The following is a 24282-nucleotide window of genomic DNA, read 5'->3' as shown; positions in this document are numbered from 1 at the left end:
AGAAAATAAAATTGACTTTTCTGTATTCATCTAGTATCCTCCAACCAGGATAAACATACTAGGAACTTATTTTAGATTCTTTGGGATTTTCTGCATAAACAATCATGTTGTCTGCAAACAGAGACAGTTTTATTTCTTCCTTTCCAATTTTTATGCCTTTTCTTTTTCTTGCCTTATTGTACTGGCTAGACCCTCCAGTAATGTTGAATAGGAACAGTTATTTTTCTTCCTATGTGTACACAAGGTTGAGATATGATAAATCCGTCTAAATAAGTATCAAAGAGATCTTTCAATAAATATACAGTAAAACATCAAAATAATAGAGAACATTTTTGTCATGGTTTAATTGGCAGGTTTTTTTTTTTTTCCCACAGTGGCATCTAAAATAATGGTGTATTTTCCCATAGATGGTGTTAGAAACAATGAAGTATTGCAATAGTTAGAGCAGCCACATTGCATATTTCTAGACTATGATGTGAATGGTGCCCTGGGGCTCCACGATGCGGAGACCCTGATATTAGGTTACACGTGCCTATAGGGGCTTCACTGTCACCACTGATGTCATTTCATTTAACTGAGCACAGGGTGTTCAACTTAAGTGTGAGTCAGGTCTGCTACTTGGGGTCCCATAAGTCTAGAGAAGGTTAATGAGCCAGAGGCATCTACTAGATGTTGACCACGATGCATTTGATCAGGTAACTCTCAAAAACCAAAGGGTCTGAGATTTAACCTTACTTGCAAGCTGACAAGTTAGCCTGGCAGTTTGATGGTTGCTTCCAGAAGACACAGAATGCCTGGCTGGAAACAAGGGACTTTATTACTCACAGCGCAGCAGGCAGCATGAGCTTCACGTTAGCACTGGTTCTCCTTGCCCACCAAGTGCCATGGGGCAATGCAGGGCTGAGCCCAGGTGGATGCTGAGCTCATAATAGATTTGCATCACACCTGAGAAGCCCCAAACTTAGGAAACCTCAGTCTTTAAAGGGGCTGCAAGCAAATGTGTCTAACCTTTGCCCCAGAGGGATGCACTATCTTTTTAATCCTGGACATCAAACAAATGTGCCCTCTGCTCTGGAGGGAGACACTGTTTCCACCTTCCAAGGATCTGTAGGACCTCCATGAAAAGATAGCCCAGGGTGCTGTCAGTTTCTCTGCTCAGAAGACGAGACCCATAGAGAACTGTGTCCCAACAGGAACACAGACTCAGTTGTCAACCGGGAAAGTAATTCTGAGTAGAGAGTAATGTCTGTCACTCAGTTCATCCCCACCTGTCATAGCCTTCCTATATGTTCAACAAACCTGTTTCTTCTTTGTCTGGACCCACAGTTTGACTACATTTCCCAACCTGCTTTGCAGCTAAGTTTGGCCATATGAATTGGTTGGCCAAGGAAACATAAATGGAAGTGATGTTACCATCTTTAGGCATGACTCATAAAAATCTCCCTACAAAATTCTCTACTCCCTCCTTCTCCCATCTTTTTCCAGCTCTGGTTGAACGCAGAGAAAGGCAAATTCCTAAAAGATGGTGGCGTCCTATGATGTAAGAAGATTGGGTCTTTGAATGACTGTGTGGTTTGCCCCAGAATGCATCAAACTGTGATGTAGATGAAAAATAAACCAATGACTTTTTAGTGGCTTGACAATAGAAGTTAATTCTAGCAGCTAGCAATAGATATTCTAATACATCAGCCTTACCCTCATGCCATCCCCACATTAAATCTCTCTCCCCATTACATCAGGCCTAAATGGACACCAGTTTACCTGTTTTCTTTTTAATAGCCCTCTATTAGATGTTAATAACATGAGAAGCTTTCAACCCTATTTGCTATGAACATAGTGTAATTTGTGTAGTTTTTGACAGCATACGATGCTACCATCTGGTAGTGCAGGGTAGTACTGGGCACAGGTGAGGGCAAGGGGGTGAGGGGCTTGGCATCTAAAGGGCTGAGGGTCTTTCACCTGTCAGAGCAGGCCTTAGTTACTAACAAAGTAAAGGTGTGTGTGTGTATGGGGGAGATGAGCAGGAAAAAAATAGTCTGTTGTATTTATTAGCATCTTTGAGACAGCCACTGGGCCTCCCAGAAACATCTAGGTGAGAGAGGTTGGTTTAGACCACAGAGGTGATGAGTCCCCATTAGTGGCCAAAGCTAGGTCAAAGGGACCCAAGAAACAGGTTATGTGCTCCCACATTGCCCTTTTTATACTTCAAGGAGTCAAATCCTGCCTGCTGCCTGTTTTATTTTATTAAGACTTTAATTTTTTAGAGCAGTTTTAGGTTCATCGCAAAAAGCCAGGTGAAGGTACAGAGATTTCCCATGTAGAACCTGTGCCCACTCATTCACAGCCTCCCCATTATCACCGCCTCCCACCAGAGTACTGCACTGATCCATCAGAGTTACCCAGAGTCCATAGTTCACGTTAGGGTTCACTCTTGGTGTTGTACGTGCTACGGGTTTGGACAAATGTATAATGACATGTATTTACCATTATGGGATCAGAGTCTTTTCACTGCCCTAAAGATGTTCTGTGCTCTGCCTATTCATCCTTCCCCAACCTCTGGCAGCTGCTGATTTTTTTTACCGTCTCTATGATTTTGCCTTTTCTATAATGTCATATACTGAGAATCATGCAGTATGTAGCCTTTCCAGATTGACTTCTTTCACTTTGTAACATGTATTTAGGGTTCTTTCATATCTTTCATGGCTTGATAGCTCATTCCTTTTTAGCAGTGAATAATATTCCATTGTATGGATATACCACAGTTTATGTATTCATTCGCCTACTGAAGGACATCTTGGTTGCTTCCAAGTTTTGACAATTATGAGTAAAGCTTCTAGAAACATCTGTGTACAGGCTTTTGTGTGGACATAAGTTTTCGACTCCTTTGGTAAATGCCAAAGAGCACAATTGCTGGATCGTATAATAAGAATGTGTTTAGTTTTGTAAGGAACCACCAAACTGTCTTCCAGAGTGGCTGTATCATTTTGCACTCCTGCTGTCAATGAATGAGAATTCTTTTTGCTCCACATCCTCATCAGCATTTGATGTTGTCAGTGTTTTGAACTTTGGCCATTCTAATAGGGGTGTAGAAAAATCTCATTATTGTTCTAATTTTCATTTCCCCAATGACATAGGATGTAGAACATCTTCTCGTATGCTTATTGCCATCTGTATATCTTCTTTGATGAGGTGTCCGTTATGCTCTTTGGCCCATTTTTTAAGTTGGGTTGTGTGTGTTCTTACTGTTGAGTTTTTTTGTTTTGTTTTGTTTTGTTTTTTATAATTCTTTATTTTTATTTATTTATTTTTGGCTGTGTTGGGTCTTCGTTTCTGTGCGAGGCCTTTCTCCAGTTGCGGCAAGTGGGGGCCACTCTTCATCGCGGTGCGCGGGCCTCTGACTATCGCGGCCTCTCTTGTTGCGGAGCACAGGCTCCAGACGCGCAGGCTCAGTAGTTGTGGCTCACGGGCCTAGTTGCTCCGCGGCATGTGGGATCTTCCCAGACCAGGGCTCGAACCTGTGTCCCCTGCATTGACAGGCAGATTCCCAACCACTGCGCTACCAGGGAAGCCCCACTGTTGAGTTTTAAGAGTTCTTGTATATTTGGGGTAACAGTCCTTTATCAGATGTGTCTTTTGCAAATATTTTCTCCCAGTCTGTGGCTGATCTCCTCATTCTCTTAATATTGTTTTTCACAGGGCAGAAATTTTTAATTTTAATGAAGTCTGTATTTTTCAAGGATCGTGTCTTTGGTGTTGTATCTAAGAAGTCATTGCCATACCCAAGGCTATCTAGTTTCCTCCTGCATTATCTAGGTTTTCTCCTACGTTGTCGTCAAGAGTTTTATAGTTTTGCATTTTACAATTAGTCTGTGACTGCCTGTTTTCGTAAATGGAGTCATATTGGGACACAGCCACAGTTACTGGTCGGCATATTGTCTGTGGCGGCTTTCCTGCTACAGCAGCAGAGTAGGTGTAACAGACACTGTATGACCCACCAAAGCTAAAATATTTACTCTCTGGTCCTTTTCAGAGAAAGTTTGCTGACATCTGGTATAAAGCCATAATTAAGCTCATTGTGTATATGTAGTAACCGAGGGTCTGTTTATTTAAATAATTGGATTTAATTGACAGAGCACGTCAGTGGTCAAGCCAGTCAACTAGAACTTTAGATTCCACCTAAGTCTCCTTTTGCCTGCTCATCCTGTAGAAATTCTGTGCACATCCCCTTAGCCCAGAGTATGTGTTTGATTAAAAAATAAAAACGTTAGAGCATACAGTGTGTTCTATTCCTGGCATCCTTCCTTTCCATTCTTTTCTGTCTCAAGAACCAAGGTGCTCTGAACCATCCTGGAAGAAAAAGGCAGAATAACAATAACAACAAAACAAAACAAACTCTTCCAGAGCCCGTGGCTGAAGGAAAACTGTGAGGTGGTCTCAGAGTTATATAGACAGTTTCGGAGACAGGGAGATGGCCAGTAGCCCCCAGTGGCCCTTCTGCCCAAAGAGCCCAGCTGGACTGACATTTGGGGGACAGGACACCCAGGCAGATGAAACCTTGGTGATATGTCTCAGATTCCTGAGGCTGGTGTGGGTTTTTTGTTTTCGTTTTTTTTTGGTGTGGGTTTTTAGATGTTTACTATGTTGCTATCGAGCCCACTCTGACTTGTCATACGTGTGTCATGATGTCTTCATTGAGAAAATAGAACCCGGGAAACCCCTTCCCATCACTGCCTCCCTCTGAAGTTTAAATGCCAATATGTCACCCTCATTCTTTCTCGCTAGCTTTCTCTGTCTAGCCCACTGCGTCTCTCTTGCCGTCTCCCGGGGACACTTCCTGTTCCTCCCAACCCAACCTTCTCTGAGTTCACCTGCAAGTTCAGTCCCTGAACCGCTCCATTTAAGCTTAATCTCTCAGCTCCTTTCCAAATTCCCTGCTTCCCCCACCATCACTTCAAGCCCTCTAGTACCCTCGGCTCACATCTTGCCCAGTTGTCCTCACAGGTACCTGGCAGGCCTCTAACTTTGGATCAATCCTGTTGTTCACTTTCTCCCCTCCTACCACCAGGCTGCCACAGACAATCATAAAACCAAGAGGCATGAAGCCACTACAGATTTCTCTGCTCCACACACATCAAAACCCCGCCTGAGCACAGCACGCCTTTGAAACCACACTCCCTCTCGGGTGGGACTCAAATCCAGCCAAAACTCAGATTGGGACTTAAACCTATGGGCTGCGACTTGAACACCCGCCCCCGCAGCTCAGATTGAGACCTGAACCCACGATCCCTGACTAGGAGGAGATTCGAACCTAGTGTCTTTTTTTTTTTTTTTTAAACATCTTTATTGAAGTATAATTGCTTTACAATGGTGTGTTAGTTTCTGCTTTATAACAAAGTGAATCAGTTATACATATACATATGTCCCCATACCTCTTCCCTCTTGCGTCTCCCTCCCGCTCACCTGGTGTCAGGACTTACTGAAGCTCAGGTTCTTTTGTCTCAGCACCGGAAGAATTCAGCGTGAGGCAAAGCAGCAGGCAAAGAGTGAGTTTATTAGCATAGGATGCATGTGAGAGATACAAGCAGGCAGGCAAGGGAGAGCAGCCCTGAGAACAAAGAAGGCAACACTTTTATAATCAAAGAAAAAGCGGCAGGGTTGAGGGGAGAAGGCCACGTTCTTCCTCATTCTTGGGCAGATGTCAAGGCTTACATCATTAATTCCTCCTTTGGCCCTATATGGTTAAACCAGGACCATCATGGTGCTATCTAAATCATATGTATATTAGCAAAAGGGTGGTAACATATACTAAAATACAGTAGTTCATCTCAGGTTTCAGTATAATGTCCCCTTTCACCTATATTTCTGTCGTGACTACATGTAGAAATGCTACTCTTCAAGGACAGTTAACTCTCTGACTTCATGTAACAAGACTCAGACCCCATATCTACTGTCTTGTGTTTTAACTATCAGGGTTTGTGGCCTGAGTGTGTCTGGCGCTTGGGTGCACCTGGTCTTCCTTCAAGGTAGTGTAGATGGTTGCTAGGTTACTGGATTCTTTTCTTGAGTGGTCATTAGTTTACAACAGTCTCCAGAACTCTCTTAAAATTCCCTTTCTGTCCTTAATCCCCTAGTGGGATTTCTAAACTGACTATTTAATTATCCTACTCTATCCCTATCACCTTGACAAATGTTTCAACAATTGCTTCTCACATTTTCCTCAGAAACGAACTATGGTGGACCTTTGTTGGTTGACTTCCCAGCATCTGTTCCCCCGGCTCCCCCACCTCAAGCATTTCCTCCCAAAAGCACCCAAATTTTCCTTTGAGGCAGTGCCCCTCCCCCATTCTCAACCATGTTGTTTGGGTGGGTTTGACTTCATTCGCATTTCCAGGGGTGGACCCTGATGGGCTTCAGCCAATCAGCTCTCCCATTTCTCTGGCCACAGTGATTGGTTCGTCATGGATGAGCCCACCACCCAATTTGGGCCAATGAGACACCAGGAGACAATTGTAGAGGCATCTGGGAAATAAGCTTCCCTTGTCTTCTGCAGGAGCCCCAGAGGAGACCACCTGGCTCTGGGTGTTGCAGTGAGGGTACGGTGTCTATAACTGCTAAAACATGAGGGGTGGGGGGGATAAGAGAATCGCAGGAGTCAGATGGAATCCTCAACCTCTGGGCCAAAGGATGCCTGCATCCAAGTCTGCCTTTAGACTATCAAGTTGTATCAGTCACTTAATCTCCTCCTTGTTTTCTTGAAGCCAGCTTGTGTTGTGCTTTCCATTGCTTCAGCCTAACTCATGCCCCATTCCAAAATTTTACCTCCACTCTCAAATCCTCCATTTCACTCCACCCCCAGCAAGTGATCTTGCCCCCTGGTTCAAGGAGGAAACAGGCCAACTAGCAAGGATGCCATCAGCGTATTTCCCTGGCACCTGCAAGTATTTCTGAATCTGAACCTTTCTTCCTCCTTCCTTCTAGTCTTCCCACTCTGCCTTCTCAGAAAGCTTCTCCTGTATCTTTGCTACCTTTCTTTTCACTAGTTTTTTTCCATTCACCTTTCATTTTGCTTAGATTGCTTCCCAAGGTAGAGACGATCATAACCTTGTCCAACCCCACTTCCTCACATTCCTGCCTTTTTTCTATCCTTCTCTGACAGATTTCTTAGAGGAAAAATGTACCACCACAGAGACGTCAGTTGGGAGCCTGCCTATCTGAGGATCCATGGAACATAGAAGAGGTTCGATCCAATAGGCAGGTTTGCACAGGAGGGGGCTCAACACGGAGGCCTGGGTGGGATGCATGGATGGGGGCGTTGCTGGCATTTGTGGGAATGGAAGCCAGTGAAGTTGGTGGCCCCCAGTGAGTGTGAGGAGTGAGAACAGAAGAGGGTTAAGGAGGGGCTTTGAGGAATGTGGACGCTTAAGTGGGAAGTGGAAAAAAAGGGCATCTTTGAGACCATGACAGAAAGCTCAGTGGTAAGAGGAAAATAGGAGAGAAGGCTGTCCCAGAAACCAGGAAAGGAGCGTGCTCCAAGGAGGAAATGGTCGGTTAACTGCTACCAAGAGGTCAAGTGTGAGAGGACAGAATCACTGGATTTGGCAAGATCTGGAGTTTCAAAGTATCAGGGACGGAGCCAGCTCTCCGTGGGATGGAAGAGTGAATGAGAAGTAACAGGAGCAGAGAGCAACTGTAAATGACTTTTTTTTTTTTTCCTTTCCAACTGTCTTAGTTTATCGAAAACAGACCCTGGACAGGTACTTGGGTACAGGTAGTCTGTTTGGGAGGTGAACCCCAGAAGCACAGCGAAGTAGGGTAAGGGAGGCAGGGAAGGGAGAAAAGGCAGGACAGGGGGCACCCATGGGTAGCACAGCCACGCACAGCCAGGGTGCAGGCCTTCCGGGGACCCCTGGGGACCTGTGTGAACCAGGCCTCAGGATGGTTCCCCTGGTCATGGATCTACCGCCTCCCGTGCCCCGCTAGGCGAGGGGCGCCTCCGGAGGCGTCCCCTCACCAGTGCTCACCCCCTCACCCTTGCCAGTAAGCTCTTCTGGCATCTGAAAAAACCCTCAGGCTCCAGGTGGGAAGAACTTCCGTGCTGCAGATGAAAACCACAGCTACTGTGTACACTGGAGGGTCCAGGGAGTGTGGGCTACGGTACCGGCCTGGTGTCTGCCACACCCACCCAGCCACGGCCCCTTCACCAGGTCACGTGGCTAAGTCAATAGAAGTCACATGGCTAAGTCAATAGAAGTCACATGCCTAAGTCAATAGAAGGGGGCCTTTTGAAGCGTAATTAAAGGCAGGCATGAGATGGAGGTTTTAGCATAATCAAGGAGAGGAGAAATGCAGTGTGCCAGCAGGAGATTAGTCCTTGCAGAGATGGGAGATGTCTGGTCCGGGATGTATTGACAGATAAAAGCTTTTCTCAGCCTCACGTTCTCGTCTTCGAATGGGGGCAGGAGGAGAGAGAGGTGCAGGTGCTATGGCAATGCTTTGCCCTTTGACCCTCCGCTGCAGAAGCACAAGGAGGGACACGGTCATCCCCATGCTTGTTAGGACATCTTCCTGCATTTTTCCTCCCTATGACTGAGCTCTATCTACTCTGTGTTAAAATAGAGAACCCGATGACTTGACCTTTCTTCTGTTGCCTGTGCTGCACCGTGTGCTAGGAGCTGGGGAAACAGTTTGTCCTAAAGTTGAGCAGTGAACCAAGAAACGGCTGGCTGCGAGACCGTGACAGAGCAGCCTTGAAGCAAGCATGGAAGTCAGATGGACCAGCAGGTATCAGCTACTCCTCTTTCTCTCTCTCCTCTTATCGCTTTCCCCAAAGGTCAAGGGTAGACGAAAAACAAGGTGTGATTGGGGAAAGAGTAGAACAGGGAGGGCTGGAAGGGGCTGGCAGTGCCGGAAGCTGGTAGAGTTGTGAGTCCCGTGAACAATCTCCAGTTGCCCAGAGTTAGGTCTCCCTTCTAGTGTATTGTAGAGGCAGAACTCTGAGGGCACATCCATGCCTTCTGAATACAGTCACTCTGGGGGAGGGAAAGGCAGCCAAAGAACGAAGAGCCAGATGACCAAGGAGTCATCTCTTAGGAAAAATGATTCTTGCAGAGGCCATAGGAAGTGAACTGAATGATGGGATGCCTGCCATCTTGGGTCTGCTCTGGATGACCTCGCCCTTGACATCTTTGCCTGATCACCCGGCCCCTCACACATTTCTGGGGGCCTTTCTTGTGTCTCAAAAAATGGACCCATGGGTAACAGCACACAGGGAAGAAGCATGCATATTTATGAAGTTTCGAATGCTGAGAAATGGGAAAGGGAAAGCATAAACGTAAAGGTGTAGGGAAACCCCAAGGGGAAGTGCAGTATCCTGGAGCTGGAGACTCTGTGTGTGTGTGTGTGTGTGTGTGTGTGTGTGTGTGTGTGTTTGAAGGGTGGTAACCACTCCTAGGCCTGAAGGAACAAGGACGGGGGAATGGATAACCGACCCCAGGAAGGAGAGAGCCACATGGGGAGGACACCTTGACAGAGGCTGTGACTGCAATTGAAGGACACGGCCATCCCAGGGCAGCCACTCAGGACCTGAGAGACTAGCACCCGGCCACTGTCCTTCCCTTGCTCTGATCTCCTGCCAGGACTCCCCGCTGGACAAACTCAGTCAGAAACCAGAGGGCACAGGTCGCCTCTACAGGTCAGCCTCCTGAGGCCCGGAGCAAGGTGGAAAAGATGGAGAAGGGGGTCTGGAGGTGCAAACAGAAGCTATCCCCACCCCCAAAAGCAAAAACTCTGATTTCTTTCTTAGGGTCAGTGTTTCATAGCATAAGGACAGCCCCAGTGCACCAAATCTCAAGGGGAAAAAAAAAAATCTCTTTCATCTTGACCTGGGGAGGCAACAGAGCTGGAATCTCCATCCTCCTCCCTGAGGAAGTAACCAGAACTAGAAGGGGAAAGTGTGTACTCCTCTCTCTGATGACAGTTTATTAGGTTTACTATCCTTGGCCCGATTCTGTATTACTTCATGTCCACAAACCTTTATCTCTAATACCAAAAACCAAACTACTTCTGAAAAATAAAGTTTTTCCATCCTTCATTTGTCAACAAAACGTGACCTACTGGCATGAACTACTTATAAGCATTATCTATCCCGCTTAGTGTGAATGTCTGTTTTCTTGCAGAAAATTTGTTTGATTCCTGAAGGCTTTCCTAGACCCTGTGTTATGTAATATATTCAAACACTTTTGCATACACATACAGTGTGTATAATATATTAAATAAGACTTTTCAAAACTCCAAAACATTTTAAATTCCAAAATCTATCTGGCCCCAAGGCCTTCAGATAAGAGATTTTGGACTTGTGTTATCATTCATGTTAGCTTCATAATATTCTTTAGAAAAGAGCTAGGGAATGGAATTATTTTTCGCTTATAATTAACAGACTTTCTTTACCTAGAATCTGGTTTTGATATAAAATATAAAGTTCTTTTAACTCAAAATTAGTTTCTTAAGTATGTCCCAGTCCCTTCTGAATCTTTTGTAAGATTGTGAAAGACAATAGACTATAGTACAGAATTACAGCAGGAAGGAGGTGAGAGCTCTAAAGAGATACTCAGGGAATTAACTGAAGGGACTATTTGAGGGGTGTGGTCAGGATCAAGGCCACCAACGGGGCATAGTGCTTAAGAGCATGGATTCTAGAGCCGGACTTCTGGGTTCAAATCCCAGCTTCACACTGTCCATGTGTTCTTGGACTAGTTGCTTAACCTCTTTGTGCCTCATCCTTTTTTTCTAACAGTTTTTTTTTTAATAAATAAATAAATAAATTTATTTATTTATTTATGGCTGCGTTGGGTCTTCGTTGCTGTGCACAGGCTTTCTCTAGTTGTGGCGAGCAGGGACTACTCTTCGTTGCCACGTGTGGGCTTCTCATTGCAGTGGCTTCTCTTGTTGCGGAGCACAGGTTCTAGGGTGCACGGGCTTCAGTAGTTGTGGCAAGCGGGTTTCAGTAGTTGTGGCTCTTGGGCTCTAGAGCGCAGGCTCAGTAGTTGTGGTGCAGGGGCTTAGTTGCTCTGTGGCATGTGGGATCTTCCCGGACCAGGGCTCGAACCCGTGTCCCCTGCATTGGCAGGTGGATTCTTAACCACTGTGCCACCAGGGAAGTCCCTGTGCCTCACCTTTTATTTAATAATCTAGCAAAATCCTATTTAATTGATTTTTCACAACCACCATCCTGTGCAGTAGATAAGACAGGCCACTTTACTTCTGAAAATCGAAGAAGTTATTTGCCCAAGGTTAGGCAGTGAATTGCCAGTGAGGACAGGCAGCCAGATCTTCCTGCTGCCAAGCCAGGCCTCTTCCCAGTCTGGCAGCTGTCTTATCACTAACACTTGCCCCTCCTTGACTGCTCTAGGAAGGGAACATGTCACATGCAGTGTTCTCAGCCCAATCAATTTTGGCTGTGTCCCAAACGAGCGGGAAACACCTTCTGAGGTGTTTCTAGAAATATCAGCCTTTGATACACTTTGTTTCATTTCTCCACCCCGAAAATTACCCCAACTTAATTTAATAAGCAGCAATCATATAATCCAGACAGTGGGACTTGATTTTGCTAGCAGAAGAATCAGGTTTGAGTGAGTGGATCTGATTGTCTTCGGGGAATTAGAGGCTGTTTTCTAATTCAAAGGAAGAACGAAGAGGGAGTTGCTTTCTTTTAAATACATGGACCTTAACATAGTGAACTCCACCTCTGCAGGTTTGAGTAGAATAAAGTCAAGTGTAATATCATCCCCTGCCTCCTAGGCTGGTGGGAGGGAAATCAGAGTCAGAGGGGTAGATGTCCAGACCTCTCTTTCAGCCTGCCCTCTGCTCCCCTGCCAATGTTTTCCATGGATAGAAACCAAACAGAAGCCCAAGGGCAAGGGAGTCCACGGAATCAACCTCTTACAGCAGAGAGCGGGGCAAAACGAGGTGAAAAATGATCCCAGGTAAGGGTGGAGCAAATGGAGAACAAACAACCCAGAATTCTACTAATACAGATATCAAAGGGCATTCCTTTCCTGTAATGGGGCCAGGCAATATCTTGAAAGAAATAGTAACTCACAGGAGAAATTCATACTTATTAATTATCCATTGCTGTGTAACAAGCTACCCCAAGTGTAGTGGCTTGAAACAAACATTTTCTCACACGGTTTCTGAGGATCAGGACTCTGGCAGTGGCCAGCAGTGTGGTTCTGGCTTGGGTATCCCATGAGATTGCAGTCAAGATACCCACAAGAGCTGCAGTCAAGCTTCGATTGGGGGTGGAGGGTCCAAGTCCAAGATGGCTCACTCACACGGCTGTTGGCTGGAGGCCTCAGTTCCTCACTGGCTGTTAGCAGGAGGTTTCTGTTCCTGGTCTTGTGGGCCTCTTCAAAGAGCTACTCACAACATGGTAACTGGATTCTCCCAGAGTGAGTGATTCAAGAGAGAACAAGGAAGAAGCCACTTGTCTTTCACAGACTGCCCCCAGAAGCCTAATACCATCACATTTGCCACATTCCATTTGCTAATGTTCCTAAGTTCAGCCCACATTGAAGGGGAGGGGATCTAGGTTCCACCTTTTGAAGTGAGGAATATTTAAGAATTTATGCACTGATTTTGAACCACCATACACTCAGAAGGAGATTCGGAGGAGAAAGAGTTCAGAGTGATCTCACAGTAGTGATGAAGAGCCAGTGTACAAAAGGTCTGGGAAGGTCTCAGAAGAAGGTTCTCAATGCCTTCCCATGCCGTCCTCTTCTCCCACATGCTGAAGGTCCCAGGGCTCCCTGGTAGTTGGGGTGCTGTTGGGACCCATCCTTTTTGGCAATCCCTTCTCAATCTTCCCAACTCATTATTATACCCACCTCATTTCCCATTATTGCTCTCAGCGACCTATTCTTGGAAAGCAGCTAAGCTAATTTGATTTGAGGTATTCATGGTTTATAATGGACCCACAAATCCCTCATGGGGATTACCTAATTCTAATAAGAGCTCGCCTGGAGGCTTAATGAACCCGACGTAATCAATCTCTCTAAGCTCTTTCATGTGGGGCAAGGATGGTTTTGGTGACCTAGTAAGGCACTCCTTGCTCCCCAACAATATCATAAAAGCAATAGAGCACTTGCTTATGCATTATATGATTTAATCCCAATAAAACTGAAGACCCGTTTATGATTCCTAACTGATGAGGAACCTGAACCAAACCAATAGAAAGAGACTAAATCCCAGAGGTTACACCCGAGGTGTGGGTTTGGTTCCCCGTGTGGGGCTCCTGCATTGAACTTGGTCTGCTAGGGAGGAACCCCCTGAAACCATCGTTTCAGTATGCAATGCAACCCACAGGGATGAATAAAGGGAAGACTTGCCCAGGGGAGTAGAAGAACCTGGATGATACATTAAAGCACAAGGGGAAGTTTGTTCCCTTGGTAAGATTTTTATTGTTCACCAATATCTGCTTCCCCTCTCTGCCAGAGGGCTAAGCTTCTCTTCCCTTTGAAATTAGATGTGGCCACGTGACTTGCTTGAGCAGAGTGATGTGTGGCATTTCCAGGAAGAAGCTCTAACCACCAGTTTGCTCTTTTGCACACTCCTTCCCTCTTTATTTATTTGTTTGTTTATTTATTTACTTATTTTTAACATGTTTATTGGAGTATAATTGCTTCACAATGGTGTGTTAGTCTCTGCTCTATGACACAGTGAATCAGCTATACATATACATATATCCCCATATCTCCTCCCTCTTGTGTCTCCCTCCCACCCTCCCTATCCCACCCCTCTAGGTGGTCACAAAGCACCGAGCTGATCTCCCTGTGTTATGCGGCTGCTTCTCACTAGCTATCTATTTTACATTTGGTAGTATATGTATATAAGTCCATGCCACTCTCTCACTTTGTCCCAGCTTACCCTTCCCCCTCACTGTGTCCTCAAATCCATTCTCTACGTCTGCGTCTTTATTCCTGTCCTGCCCCTAGGTTCTTCAGAACCATTTTTTTTTTCTTTTTTTAGATTCTATATATGTGTTAGCATACGGTATTTGTTTTTCTCTTTCTGACTTACTTCACTCTGTATGACAGTCTCTAGGTCCATCCACCTCACTACAAATAACTCAATTTCATTTCTTTTTATGGCTGAGTAATATTCCATGGTATATATGTGCCACATCTTCTTTATCTATTCATCTGTCGATGGACACTTAGGTTGCTTCCATGTCCTGGCTATTGTAAATAGTGCTGCAATGAACTAACGTTCTCTGTGGATATTAGCTGCCTCATTAGCTTGGGGCTCAGAGTGAGGACAACACTGATGGGAAACAATTCCAAGCTAACCCTTGCTAGACATGTAACACACATGAGAAACATTTGTGGTTTTCAGCCATTGTGATGTTGGAGTTGTTTGTTATAACAGCACAATCTAGCCCAATCTGACTGACATAGACACCTTGTTGGAAAGGCAAGTCAAAGATGTAGAATGTACTATTTAATGCACATTTATTGGGAGGTTATTGTGCATTAAACACTATGCTAGGTGCTGTGATTACAGATGACTTAGATTTGGCACCAACCCTCAGAGGGCTTATATTGCAGAAGGCATATAGGTAAATATGGCCCTTCATCACTATTGTGAGATCACTCTGAACACTTTCTCCTCCGAATCTCCTTCTGAGTGTATGGTGGTTCAAAATCAGTGCATAAATTCTTAAATATTCCTCACTTCAAAAGGTGGAAGCTAGTTCCCCTCCCCTTCAATGTGGGCTGAACTTAGGAACATTAGCAAATGGAATGTGGCAAATGTGATGGTATTAGGCTTCTGGGAGCAGTCTATGAAAGACAAGTGGCTTCCTCCTTGTTCTCTCTTGAATCACTCACTCTGGGAGAATCCAGTTACCATGTTGTGAGTAGCTCTTTGAAGAGGCCCACAAGACCAGGAACAGAAACCTCCTGCTAACAGCCAGTGAGGAACTGAGGCCTCCAGCCAACAGCCGTGTGAGTGAGCCATCTTGGACTTGGACCCTCCACCCCCAATTGAAGCTTGACTGCAGCTCTTGTGGGTATCTTGACTGCAATCTCATGGGATACCCAAGCCAGAACCACACTGCTGGCCACTGCCAGAGTCCTGATCCTCAGAAACCGTGTGAGAAAATGTTTGTTTCAAGCCACTACACTTGGGGTAGCTTGTTACACAGCAATGGATAATTAATAAGTATGAATTTCTCCTGTGAGTTACTATTTCTTTCAAGATATTGCCTGGCCCCATTACAGGAAAGGAATGCCCTTTGATATCTGTATTAGTAGAATTCTGGGTTGTTTGTTCTCCATTTGCTCCACCCTTACCTGGGATCATTTTTCACCTCGTTTTGCCCCGCTCTCTGCTGTAAGAGGTTGATTCCGTGGACTCCCTTGCCCTTGGGCTTCTGTTTGGTTTCTATCCATGGAAAACATTGGCAGGGGAGCAGAGGGCAGGCTGAAAGAGAGGTCTGGACATCTACCCCTCTGACTCTGATTTCCCTCCCACCAGCCTAGGAGGCAAGGGATGATATTACACTTGACTTTATTCTACTCAAACCTGCAGAGGTGGAGTTCACTATGTTAAGGTCCATGTATTTAAAAGAAAGCAACTCCCTCTTCGTTCTTCCTTTGAATTAGAAAACAGCCTCTAATTCCCCGAAGACAATCAGATCCACTCACTCAAACCTGATTCTTCTGCTAGCAAAATCAAGTCCCACTGTCTGGATTATATGATTGCTGCTTATTAAATTAAGTTGGGGTAATTATCGGGGTGGAGAAATGAAACAAAGAGTATCAAAGGCTGATATTTCTAGAAATACCTCAGAAGGTGTTTCCTGCTCGTTTGGGACACAGCCAAAACTGGCTGGGCTGAGAACACTGCATGTGACATGTTCCCTTCCTAGAGCAGTCAAGGAGGGGCAAGTGTTTGTGAATAAGGCAGGTGCCAGAGTGGGAAGAGGCCTGGCTTGGCAGCAGGAAGATCTGGCTGCCTGTCCTCACTAGCAAGTTCACTGCCTAACCTTGGGCAAATAACTTCTTCGATTTTCAAAAGTAAACTGGCCTGTCTTAGCTACTGCACAGGATGGTGGTTGTGAAAAATCACTTAAATAGGATTTTGCTGGATTATTAAATATAAGGTGAGGCACAGGGGCTTCCCTGGTGGCGCAGGGGCATTACTCTGTTGTAATTACCACTGTCAACAAGGGTGAATCTAGGGTACTACGGGAGGGAGAAGTCCTTGAATCCTTTATCAGTCATGGAACCAGCAAGAAACAGACAGCACACTTAGGTGGGGTTTTTGAAGGGACCATTTTTTGAGGTGTGGGCAGAGTTAGAGTGCCCAGGGATGTTGAGGCATCCGTGACTATCAACAGAGGAAAGCCAACCCCCCCCCCAACCTGAAGGGTAATGTCTAGAAATGGTGTTGTTGGACCTGATTAGAGCTGGAGTCATGGTAGAAGGGCCATGCAATGCCAGGTGTAGTTGTAGAAAAGCACAGTCAGTGCCAAGCCACAGCAAAACAGGCAGGAGAAATAAATACTCTGACTTCTCTTTCTGCTCTCTAATCTCCTGCCTGTGCCTCCTACTAGCCAGATCCACCTGGAAACCAGAGACAAGGGTGCCTGGGTGATGCCATCCAAGCAGTTGGTAGACGTCAATGTCCTAGTCCCCAGAGCAGGGTGGGGAGGGTCAGGGAGTGGGTCTGGAGAGGCAAATGGAGAACATCGTGAACAAGGTCCAAAAGAGGAGAAATGATAGGAATTGTTGAAACAGTATTTTCTAAAACTTTTAAAAATTTCATTGCTTAATTAAAATGCCTAAATTAGCAAAGAGAGTCCACAGCTACTGGTGGAATGAGGAGGGATCTGAATGAGTATAGAAGGCTGGATACTTGAAGCTCCTATTATGAGAGAGAGGCAGTGACGGGCATATGCCCAGAAAACCAATCCTGGATTGTTTTAAATAAAGGCTTTAGTTTTTAAAGAAGTTCTGAGTTCCAGAAAAATTAAGAAAAAGCTACAGAGATTTCCCACATACTCCCTGCCTCCACACATGTACAGCCTTCTTGGCTATCAACATCCTGCACCAGGTTGGTACATTTGTTACAACTGATGAACCTACATTGACACAACACAACTACCCAAAGTTCATAGTTTACAATTGGGTTCATTCTTGGTGTTGTACATTCTGTGTGCTTGGACAAATGAATAATGATCTGTACCATCACTGTGGTATTACAAAGAATAGCTTCACTGTCCTAAAAATCCTCTGTGCTCCACCTGTTCATCCCTCCCCACTAAGCCCTGGCAACCACTGATTTTTTTCCTGTCTCCATAGTTGTGCCTTTTCCAGAATGTCATGTAATTGGAATCATAACAGTAGGGAGCCTTTTCAGATTGGCGTCTTTCACTTAGTGACATGCATTTGAGGTTCCTCCATGTCTTCTCATGGCTTGATGTCTCATTTCTTTTTAGCACTGAAATAATATTACATTGTCTAGATGTACCGCATTTTATTAACCCATTTACCTACTGAAGGACATCTTGGTTGTTTCCAAGTTTTGTCCTGGATCCTTTTGGATGGGGGGTGGGGGAGGGAAGACAGGCATCCAACTTAGCCATGGACAGAGCTTGAACAGTCCTCCATGGTCCTCGGGCCCTTTGCAAATAGACTTCTGTGAGGCCTGTCCTACTGTTTCAAATGTACTCAGACACACTCTCACCCCCTGCATGTATTGTCTGAAGTTTGACTGAAATATACTAGCTGCCAAGTGTATATTAGGAAATAAGGATGTAGATCCTGGTCTTGAAGAATTGATAGACCAGTGGAAAGGAAAAGATAACTGACTACAACTGGCTTGTACAAATGCAATGAGACTTTCAGAAAAGCTAGGATTTTAGCATCAGACTAAAGGTGAGTTTCCCATGATGTTATTCAGTGTTTGGTTCTTGCAATTCCGTGGTGATAGTTTTGGATACAACAGATAGGCCTATTTGAGCATAAGATTCTCAGTACATAGACTCATTACTGAGCATGCATTCCATGAAAAACCTTAAAGACTATAGCTCTTTGTTTTTGAGAGAGAGAAAGGGACACCCCCCACCCCGCCCAATTCCTGATACATACTGAATCTTGACTCTAGGAATCATATTGTCCTGGGTTTAAACCCCAGTTTTGCCACCTATCAGCCAGGTGACTTTGGGAAAATTACCTAACCTCTCTAAGCTTCTGTTTCCTAAGTTGCAAAATTGACATTCTAGTAACTGTAGGATTATTGTAAGTATTAAGTGATGCTTACCATGGTGTTTGGTGTGTAGGAAGCATTCCAAAGATGATATCCACTCATTTTATGACTTCTTGCTACCTACTTTTTTAAACAGAGAGGCCAAGATTGTTAGCTTCCTTTGGGGGCACAGTTGGAGAAGTGCATCTTTTTTTTTAGCTTTTTTGGTTAAAAAAAAAGCATGTGGGATCTCAGTTCCCCTACCAGAAATGGAACCCACAGCCCCTGCAGTGGAAGTGCAGAGTGTTAACCACTGGAATGCCAAGGAAGTCCCTGGAGAAGTGTATCTTGAAGGAGGGAGCTGACCATCCTACAATCAGGGCCTAGACAACAGCGAAGGGAGTTAGGTAAGTCGTAAACATGCAGGATCAGTTATTGTTTTTATATAAAATGTTGATATTTTGTTCATTATGGATTTTTTTGCATTGATTCTATTTTTTAATTTATTTTTAAAATTTTTATTTATTTATTTTTTGGCTGTGTTGCATCTTCATTGCTGCACAGGGGCTTTCTCTAGTTGCGGTGAGCTGGGGCTGCTCTTTGTTGCGGTGTGCAGGCTTCTCATTGCAGTGGCTTCTCTTGCTGCAGAGCACAGGCTCTAGGTGCCCGGGCTTCAGTAGCGGTGGCATGCGGGCTCAGGAGTTGTGGCTCAGGAGTTGGGCTCTAGAGCCCAGGCTCAGTAGTTTTGTTGCTCTGCAGCATGTGGCATCTTCCCAGACCAGGGCTTGAACCGTATGCCCTGCATTGGCAGGCAGATTCTTCACCACTGTGCCACCAGGGAAGTCCCTGACTTTTTAAAATATTGCATTAAAATATTATTTATCTTGATAACCCGCTTTTTTGGTACCTCCTTAAATTTCATTCACCTGGCCCTAAAGCACTTAGGTCGTGGTGTGACTGGCACAAAGTCCAGAGCTGCCTGTAGGAAAAGACTCAAGATCTTTGGGTGAGTTTGAACTTGTGCTTTGCAAGGCCTAGAACACTTAGCCTCCTGGGATAGGAGCAGACGGTGTGGACTACAACTCCCAGAAGGCCGCGCGGCACGGCGCCCTCACCGATTGGATGGTATGGCCCCGCCCCCACCACGCCCCTGCCGCGAGGACCCGGGGCAGCGAGTCCCGGGCTAACGTGCTTCCGAAGCCGGCTACCCCGTGTAGTCTCGCCCGGGCCGACAGACTTCATGGCGGCCCAGCCAGTGTCCCGGATGCTGCGGCGGGTCCTGAGGTCCAGCGTCCGGAGCTGCAGCTCGGGCGCTCCGGTGACGCAGCCACAACCCGGGGAGCCCTCCCAACCTGCCGTGGAGGTGAGCCTCCTGCATCCACACTTTCCTGGGGAGGGGGTGGCCTGGCAGCTGCACCTTTTGCCCAAAAGCACCCCGGCCCGTCCGCGGTAGCTGCTTCTGGGCGGGGTGTCCGCCTCTGCGAGGGACTCCTCAGCGCTTATTTAGGGGTGGGGAGAGGAGTGGAATGATGTTTTCTAGATAGACTGACCGGTCTCACCTGGTATCCCAACGAGGGGTGGCGGGGTGCGGCGCTCCTTGGGGCCTGGCTTAAAAACCTCCCTGCCAACCCATCCGTGCAACTCCCTTCCAGGTCTGAGTGACTCCCAGAGATGGGGGAGCAGGCGGCAGGACTCTGGGACCAATGAGATGTTATTAGTACCCCTTTCAGCCCTGCCTCACACCCAGCCTCTTCTTTAAACATTTTCCTCCCTGCCCTCCAGTGGAGGTTGTGTGTGATCAGGTGTTTTTGTGACATCCCACTTCATAGTGTGGCACTGACTAAAAATGTCACCTTGGTGCTGCCAGTAGTCAATTGTCACTTTGTAGTCACAGGGCTGTGTGACCCGTCCTTCACTGACTCTTTTTGTTTCATCGTCATTTCCCTTAGGAGGGTTCAGTCTCTTTCTAGAGCAGAATGGAGTCAGGACCTGGGCCCTTGCAGGTTAGGGACTCCGCTGTCTCTTTAGGGTTGGGATAGTCCCCCCTCAGTCCTTAACAGCATGTCAGAGGAGTTTACGGCATAAGAAGTTTTAAATTTGTTTTGCCCATGTTGTCAGGGAATCAGTTGGGGAGAAGCATCTCTTTTCATTTGGTGACACCTTTTCTAGGCTGATCTGGTCATTCTTTTCCCACCTCCTGGCTCAGGGCTTCAAGTTCTGGGATTCATCAGATCATGCACCTGAGGGTGAGGGCCTCAGCCTAACTTGCTTTCCCCAGATCTGATCCCCCCCTTCCCCTCACCCCGCCGGGATCCTCAGATAAGCAGATCCCATTTCTGGGAGGTGGAGAAGTTTGTCAGTATCCTTGAACTCTGAACTTCGTGGAGGGAAAAATGGGAAAGCAAAGATGAGAGATCTTTAAAGAATTCAGGAAAAGGGAAGTTTCTTCTCCCCCTTGCCTCTAATTTACTTTGTGCCTTTCATCCTGTGCTAAGTGGCTTCATTCGTGGTCTCTCTCAGTCCTCACAATAAACCATGTGAAGTGAGTAGAGTTTGTATTTTCAGGTGAGGGTGCTCATGGAAGTTAACTTCCCTGGAGTCCCTGAGCTGTAAAGTAAGGGAACCTGAGCTCAAACTCTTAACACTTGTGCTCCTGCTTCTTTTCTGCGGGGAGAGTGAAAGAGAGGCTGCTCTTACCCTTTCCTTTACACCATGAGGGCAGGTAGAGTTAGCAGGTAAGAAGGTGGACTCAGAATGCCTCGGTTTGAATCCCAGCCCTACAACTTATTAGGTGTGTGAACTTGAGCAAGTCTTCTCAGTGCCTCAGTGTTCTCCTCTGTAAAATGGGAATAACAGTGTCTACTTCATAAGGTGGTTATAGGGCTTAAAGGAGTTAATATAATTTATATATATATATACTTAGAACAAAACCTGGCACATGTACGTGCTGTGCACGTGTATTGCACATGTTTGTTGTAATTATTATGCTTGCCGCCATTGCCACATACTGTGTCCCCTAAGTCCCCTCCCACCTGGACACTCAGGATAGTCATTCTGTCAACTATCTGATCACAGACTTCCCACCCTGGACATTCCCCACCAGGGTTATCCTCAGCAGACAGGTTGCTCCTTGGGTGCTGGGTGCTCCCCTGCCTTTCTTGGTACAGTGCTTACCTGGTGCTCTGCAGGCAGTAGAGTTAGCAGGTATTTTTTGGCTGTTTGAAACAGATCTGGTGAGGGTGCACGTGACAGAGCACTGGACAGGGACCCCCAGGCTTTCATGCTCGCTTTGCCCCTAGTTTGACGCGGCTCCTGGGCCTGTCTCTTCCCCTCTCTTCCTGTCTTTAAAACCAGTGGGATGGACTAGCCCATCTGTACTCAGTGGGGGAGGGCACAGAATGTCCTTAGGAGAATCTCAGAGGTATGTTCAACCAATCCACCGAGCTTGCCAGTTGGCAGGAGCAGGGGTGGGGGCATCTGGAACCCCTGTCCTCCCTTCCCTTCCTGTAGGGTGCCTTTCCCTATACCCTACACGGGGCCCTGAGGTCTGGTTTGGGATGGGAAGCGCTTGGAGAGGCGGGGGAAAGCCCCTGGGTGTTGTCTGTGTGTCGGGGTGTAGGTGTGGGAGAGATGTACAGTGAGGGGAGGGAGCTGGCTGTGAGGACAGTGGATGGGGGCATTGGGCTTGGTCCCGGGGCAGATCGAGGAACTTCTGCAGGGGCAAAGGGGAGGCGGGTAGGGGAGACACAGCTCCCTCCGGCCTGGTTGGGGCAGCAGGACAGAGGGCTTCCCCCAGTTGCAAGCACTACACCCTTGTTTCTCCCTCTCAGGCTCCCTGCAGGCTTTGTTGGGATGACAAGGGGCTGGCCTCGGGTCCGGGGCCTGCTTCCCTGGGGCAGGGGCAGAGGAAAGGATGACTCTGTGTCAGGCAAAGGCACCCAGCTGTTCGGGGGGCCAGAGAGAACACACGTGGGAGAGGTCTGTGCAGGAAGGGACTGGTACATGAGGAGGGCCGGGGCGGGGCAGTCACACGCGGAAGGAAAGGAGACCTTTCAGGGGGCTGCCTGGACTTCCAACCTGCCCAGCTCCTCAACAGCTTTGTTTCAGCGAAGCGTGACTTATCCTTGCTGGGAGCCACAGGTGTGAAGGCCTCACACTTAGGGTGGGGCTGGAGGGGGAGCAGAGGTCAAGGCCTGGGGCTGGGCACTTTGCCAGGTCCCCTCATTTAATAGAGATTAATTTTGAGCCACCCTGGGTATACATCCTCCCAAAGAGCAGGTAAATCAGGGCCACTGATATTTGGGTTTGGCCTGTGCTCTTTTTCTCCTGCTCCTCTAGTGTCTACACTCCAGACCTGTTTGGGGGTTGGCCTTTATCATTCAGATCAAAGGCCCAAGGTTAGTGAATATTAGAGAAGGCACTCTGAGGGCAGGGTCCCTCCTTTAACTAACTCCTTCCTACCACTTCCCCACTCCATCCCAGTCTGCACTGGGTCGGTAGACAAGATATAACCAGTAGCATGTGGTAGGCTGCCTAGTTCCTGGTTGTAGCACTAGTATCTGTGGTTCTTGGGAAGCTCAGACCTCACTTGTCCTGCTTTGAGTGGTGTGACAGCAGGTCTGAAACCCCAGCCTTGGGCCCTCTCCCATTGAGTAGGGCTTTGCAAGACGAGGGAAGCTGACAAGAGTGGGAAAACTAGTCACAGCACACACACACAGTGCCCCTCCATGGATACATGGTGAATGGATGTTTGTACGTAGGAGTTAGATTAAGAGAATGGGAACAGTCACTTCCCGAACACCTGCTGTGTGACAGGAGCTCCTCCGGTTGAGTTAGGTAGGATCATGTCCACACTTTATGGACGAGGAAGCTAAGGCTTAGAGAATGGTAGGCGACTAGCTCTACAGCTAGCTGGGAACAGAGCCAGCCTTCTAATTCAAGTTTGCCTGCTCCCCAAGCCTATGCTCAGAACCGCAGCCACCCGGATTAAAATGGCACTGGGTCCTGGTGTGGCAGGGCCAGTGGTTCTCAGCCTGGGCTGCAGAGCTGAACAGGGACGTTTCAGACAAACCACTAGGGCCCCATCCCAGAGAGCAGTTGAGTCCGCGTCTTTGGGCTGGGGCTCTGGCATCAGCACGTCTTAGAAGGTCTTCAGGTGATTTTGATGTGTAACAAAAGCTGAGAACCACTGTACGAGGCTAAACCATTTTGACAGTAGAGACCAGCCTAGAAATGAATGGCAACCCCAGTGTAACTGGGTTTTCCACGCACCACCTTTCCCTCTGGATTAGGGACCTGCCTGTCTGTTCATTGACACAGCGGTTCGACACCTGCTATGACACCGGGAAACAGAGTCAGGCAGGAAGGCTTCCCACCCAGGGGAAACAGCCTGGTCCAGGGCCAGGGCCGGGAAATACGAGCAGCTAAGGATGTTCTGCTTCTGACATGTCCCAGCCCCTCCTGGGCAAGAGGCATTGCCGTCTAATCAGCCCAGTAATTCTCCCAGGATTCTGGGCTCCTTTGACTGGTGCTGATATTTTTTCCTCCAGGGAGTTTAAAGGGAAGAAAAAAAAATGGAAGAAGGAAAGTAGGGCATGCAGTGTTGGAGGAGAGAGGAGGCAGGGATGAGGTGTGTTAATACCCAAGTGCGGAGTTTGCAATCCTGGCGGGGAGAGAGGGCGAGAGAGAGAGAGTGTGTGTGTGTGTTTAGGAGGCTTCGTCAGCTACTGGCTGTACAGAGTCTGAATGAATCTAGATAAGGTTACTCCAGGTCTCAAAAGTGAAATCTGGCCTGCCCCTCCCATGGCCAGAACAGAGGGCCTAATTCCATTCTCCGGTTTCTGCTGAGTCATGCTCCTTGGTCCTCTCACTTGCTCCCTATTCCTGGCTTTATTTTGGCTCCTCCCTCACCCAGCCACCTCTCCCAGGATGTGAAGATTAGGGTGAGGAGGGCATCTTGGCAGGTGAGGAGGTGAGGTCTGGGGGGACTAACAAATCACTGACTTGTGAATAGCTGCTGATTCCCAGGTGTCTGAG

The 24282-nt window shown here is 46.9% G+C and overlaps 1 protein-coding gene and 1 pseudogene across 14 annotated transcripts in view; one reads left to right on the top strand and one right to left on the bottom strand.

The window, feature by feature from the left end:
• The window catches only part of LOC309608268 (large ribosomal subunit protein eL42 pseudogene), a 217967-nt pseudogene that overhangs the window by 10175 nt on the left and 183510 nt on the right, over positions 1-24282 (bottom strand). The gene's annotated exons all lie outside the window — the stretch shown is intronic.
• MOCS1 (molybdenum cofactor synthesis 1) overlaps positions 19354-24282 on the top strand; it is a 44782-nt gene continuing 39853 nt past the window's right edge. For 10 of the 13 annotated variants that reach the window (XR_014232767.1, XR_014232768.1, XR_014232769.1 and 7 more), the window contains exon 1: positions 19394-19609. Coding sequence is in view for 7 of the 13 variants with exons in the window: in XM_082347834.1 (XP_082203960.1) it covers positions 19487-19609 (123 nt within the window). In the remaining 6 variants the exon portion in view is untranslated. Of the gene's footprint in view, positions 19610-22518; positions 22644-24184; positions 24210-24282 lie in introns of those variants that run through there. The other 3 variants (XM_082347835.1, XM_082347828.1, XM_082347829.1) reach the window with 3 other exon arrangements.

Source organism: Balaenoptera borealis (assembly GCF_965194805.1).
Source record: "Balaenoptera borealis genome assembly, chromosome: 12".
Lineage (NCBI taxonomy): Eukaryota > Metazoa > Chordata > Mammalia > Artiodactyla > Balaenopteridae > Balaenoptera > Balaenoptera borealis.
The sequence above is the reverse complement of the archived record's forward strand: the minus strand, read 5'-3'. Positions and strand labels throughout refer to the sequence as shown.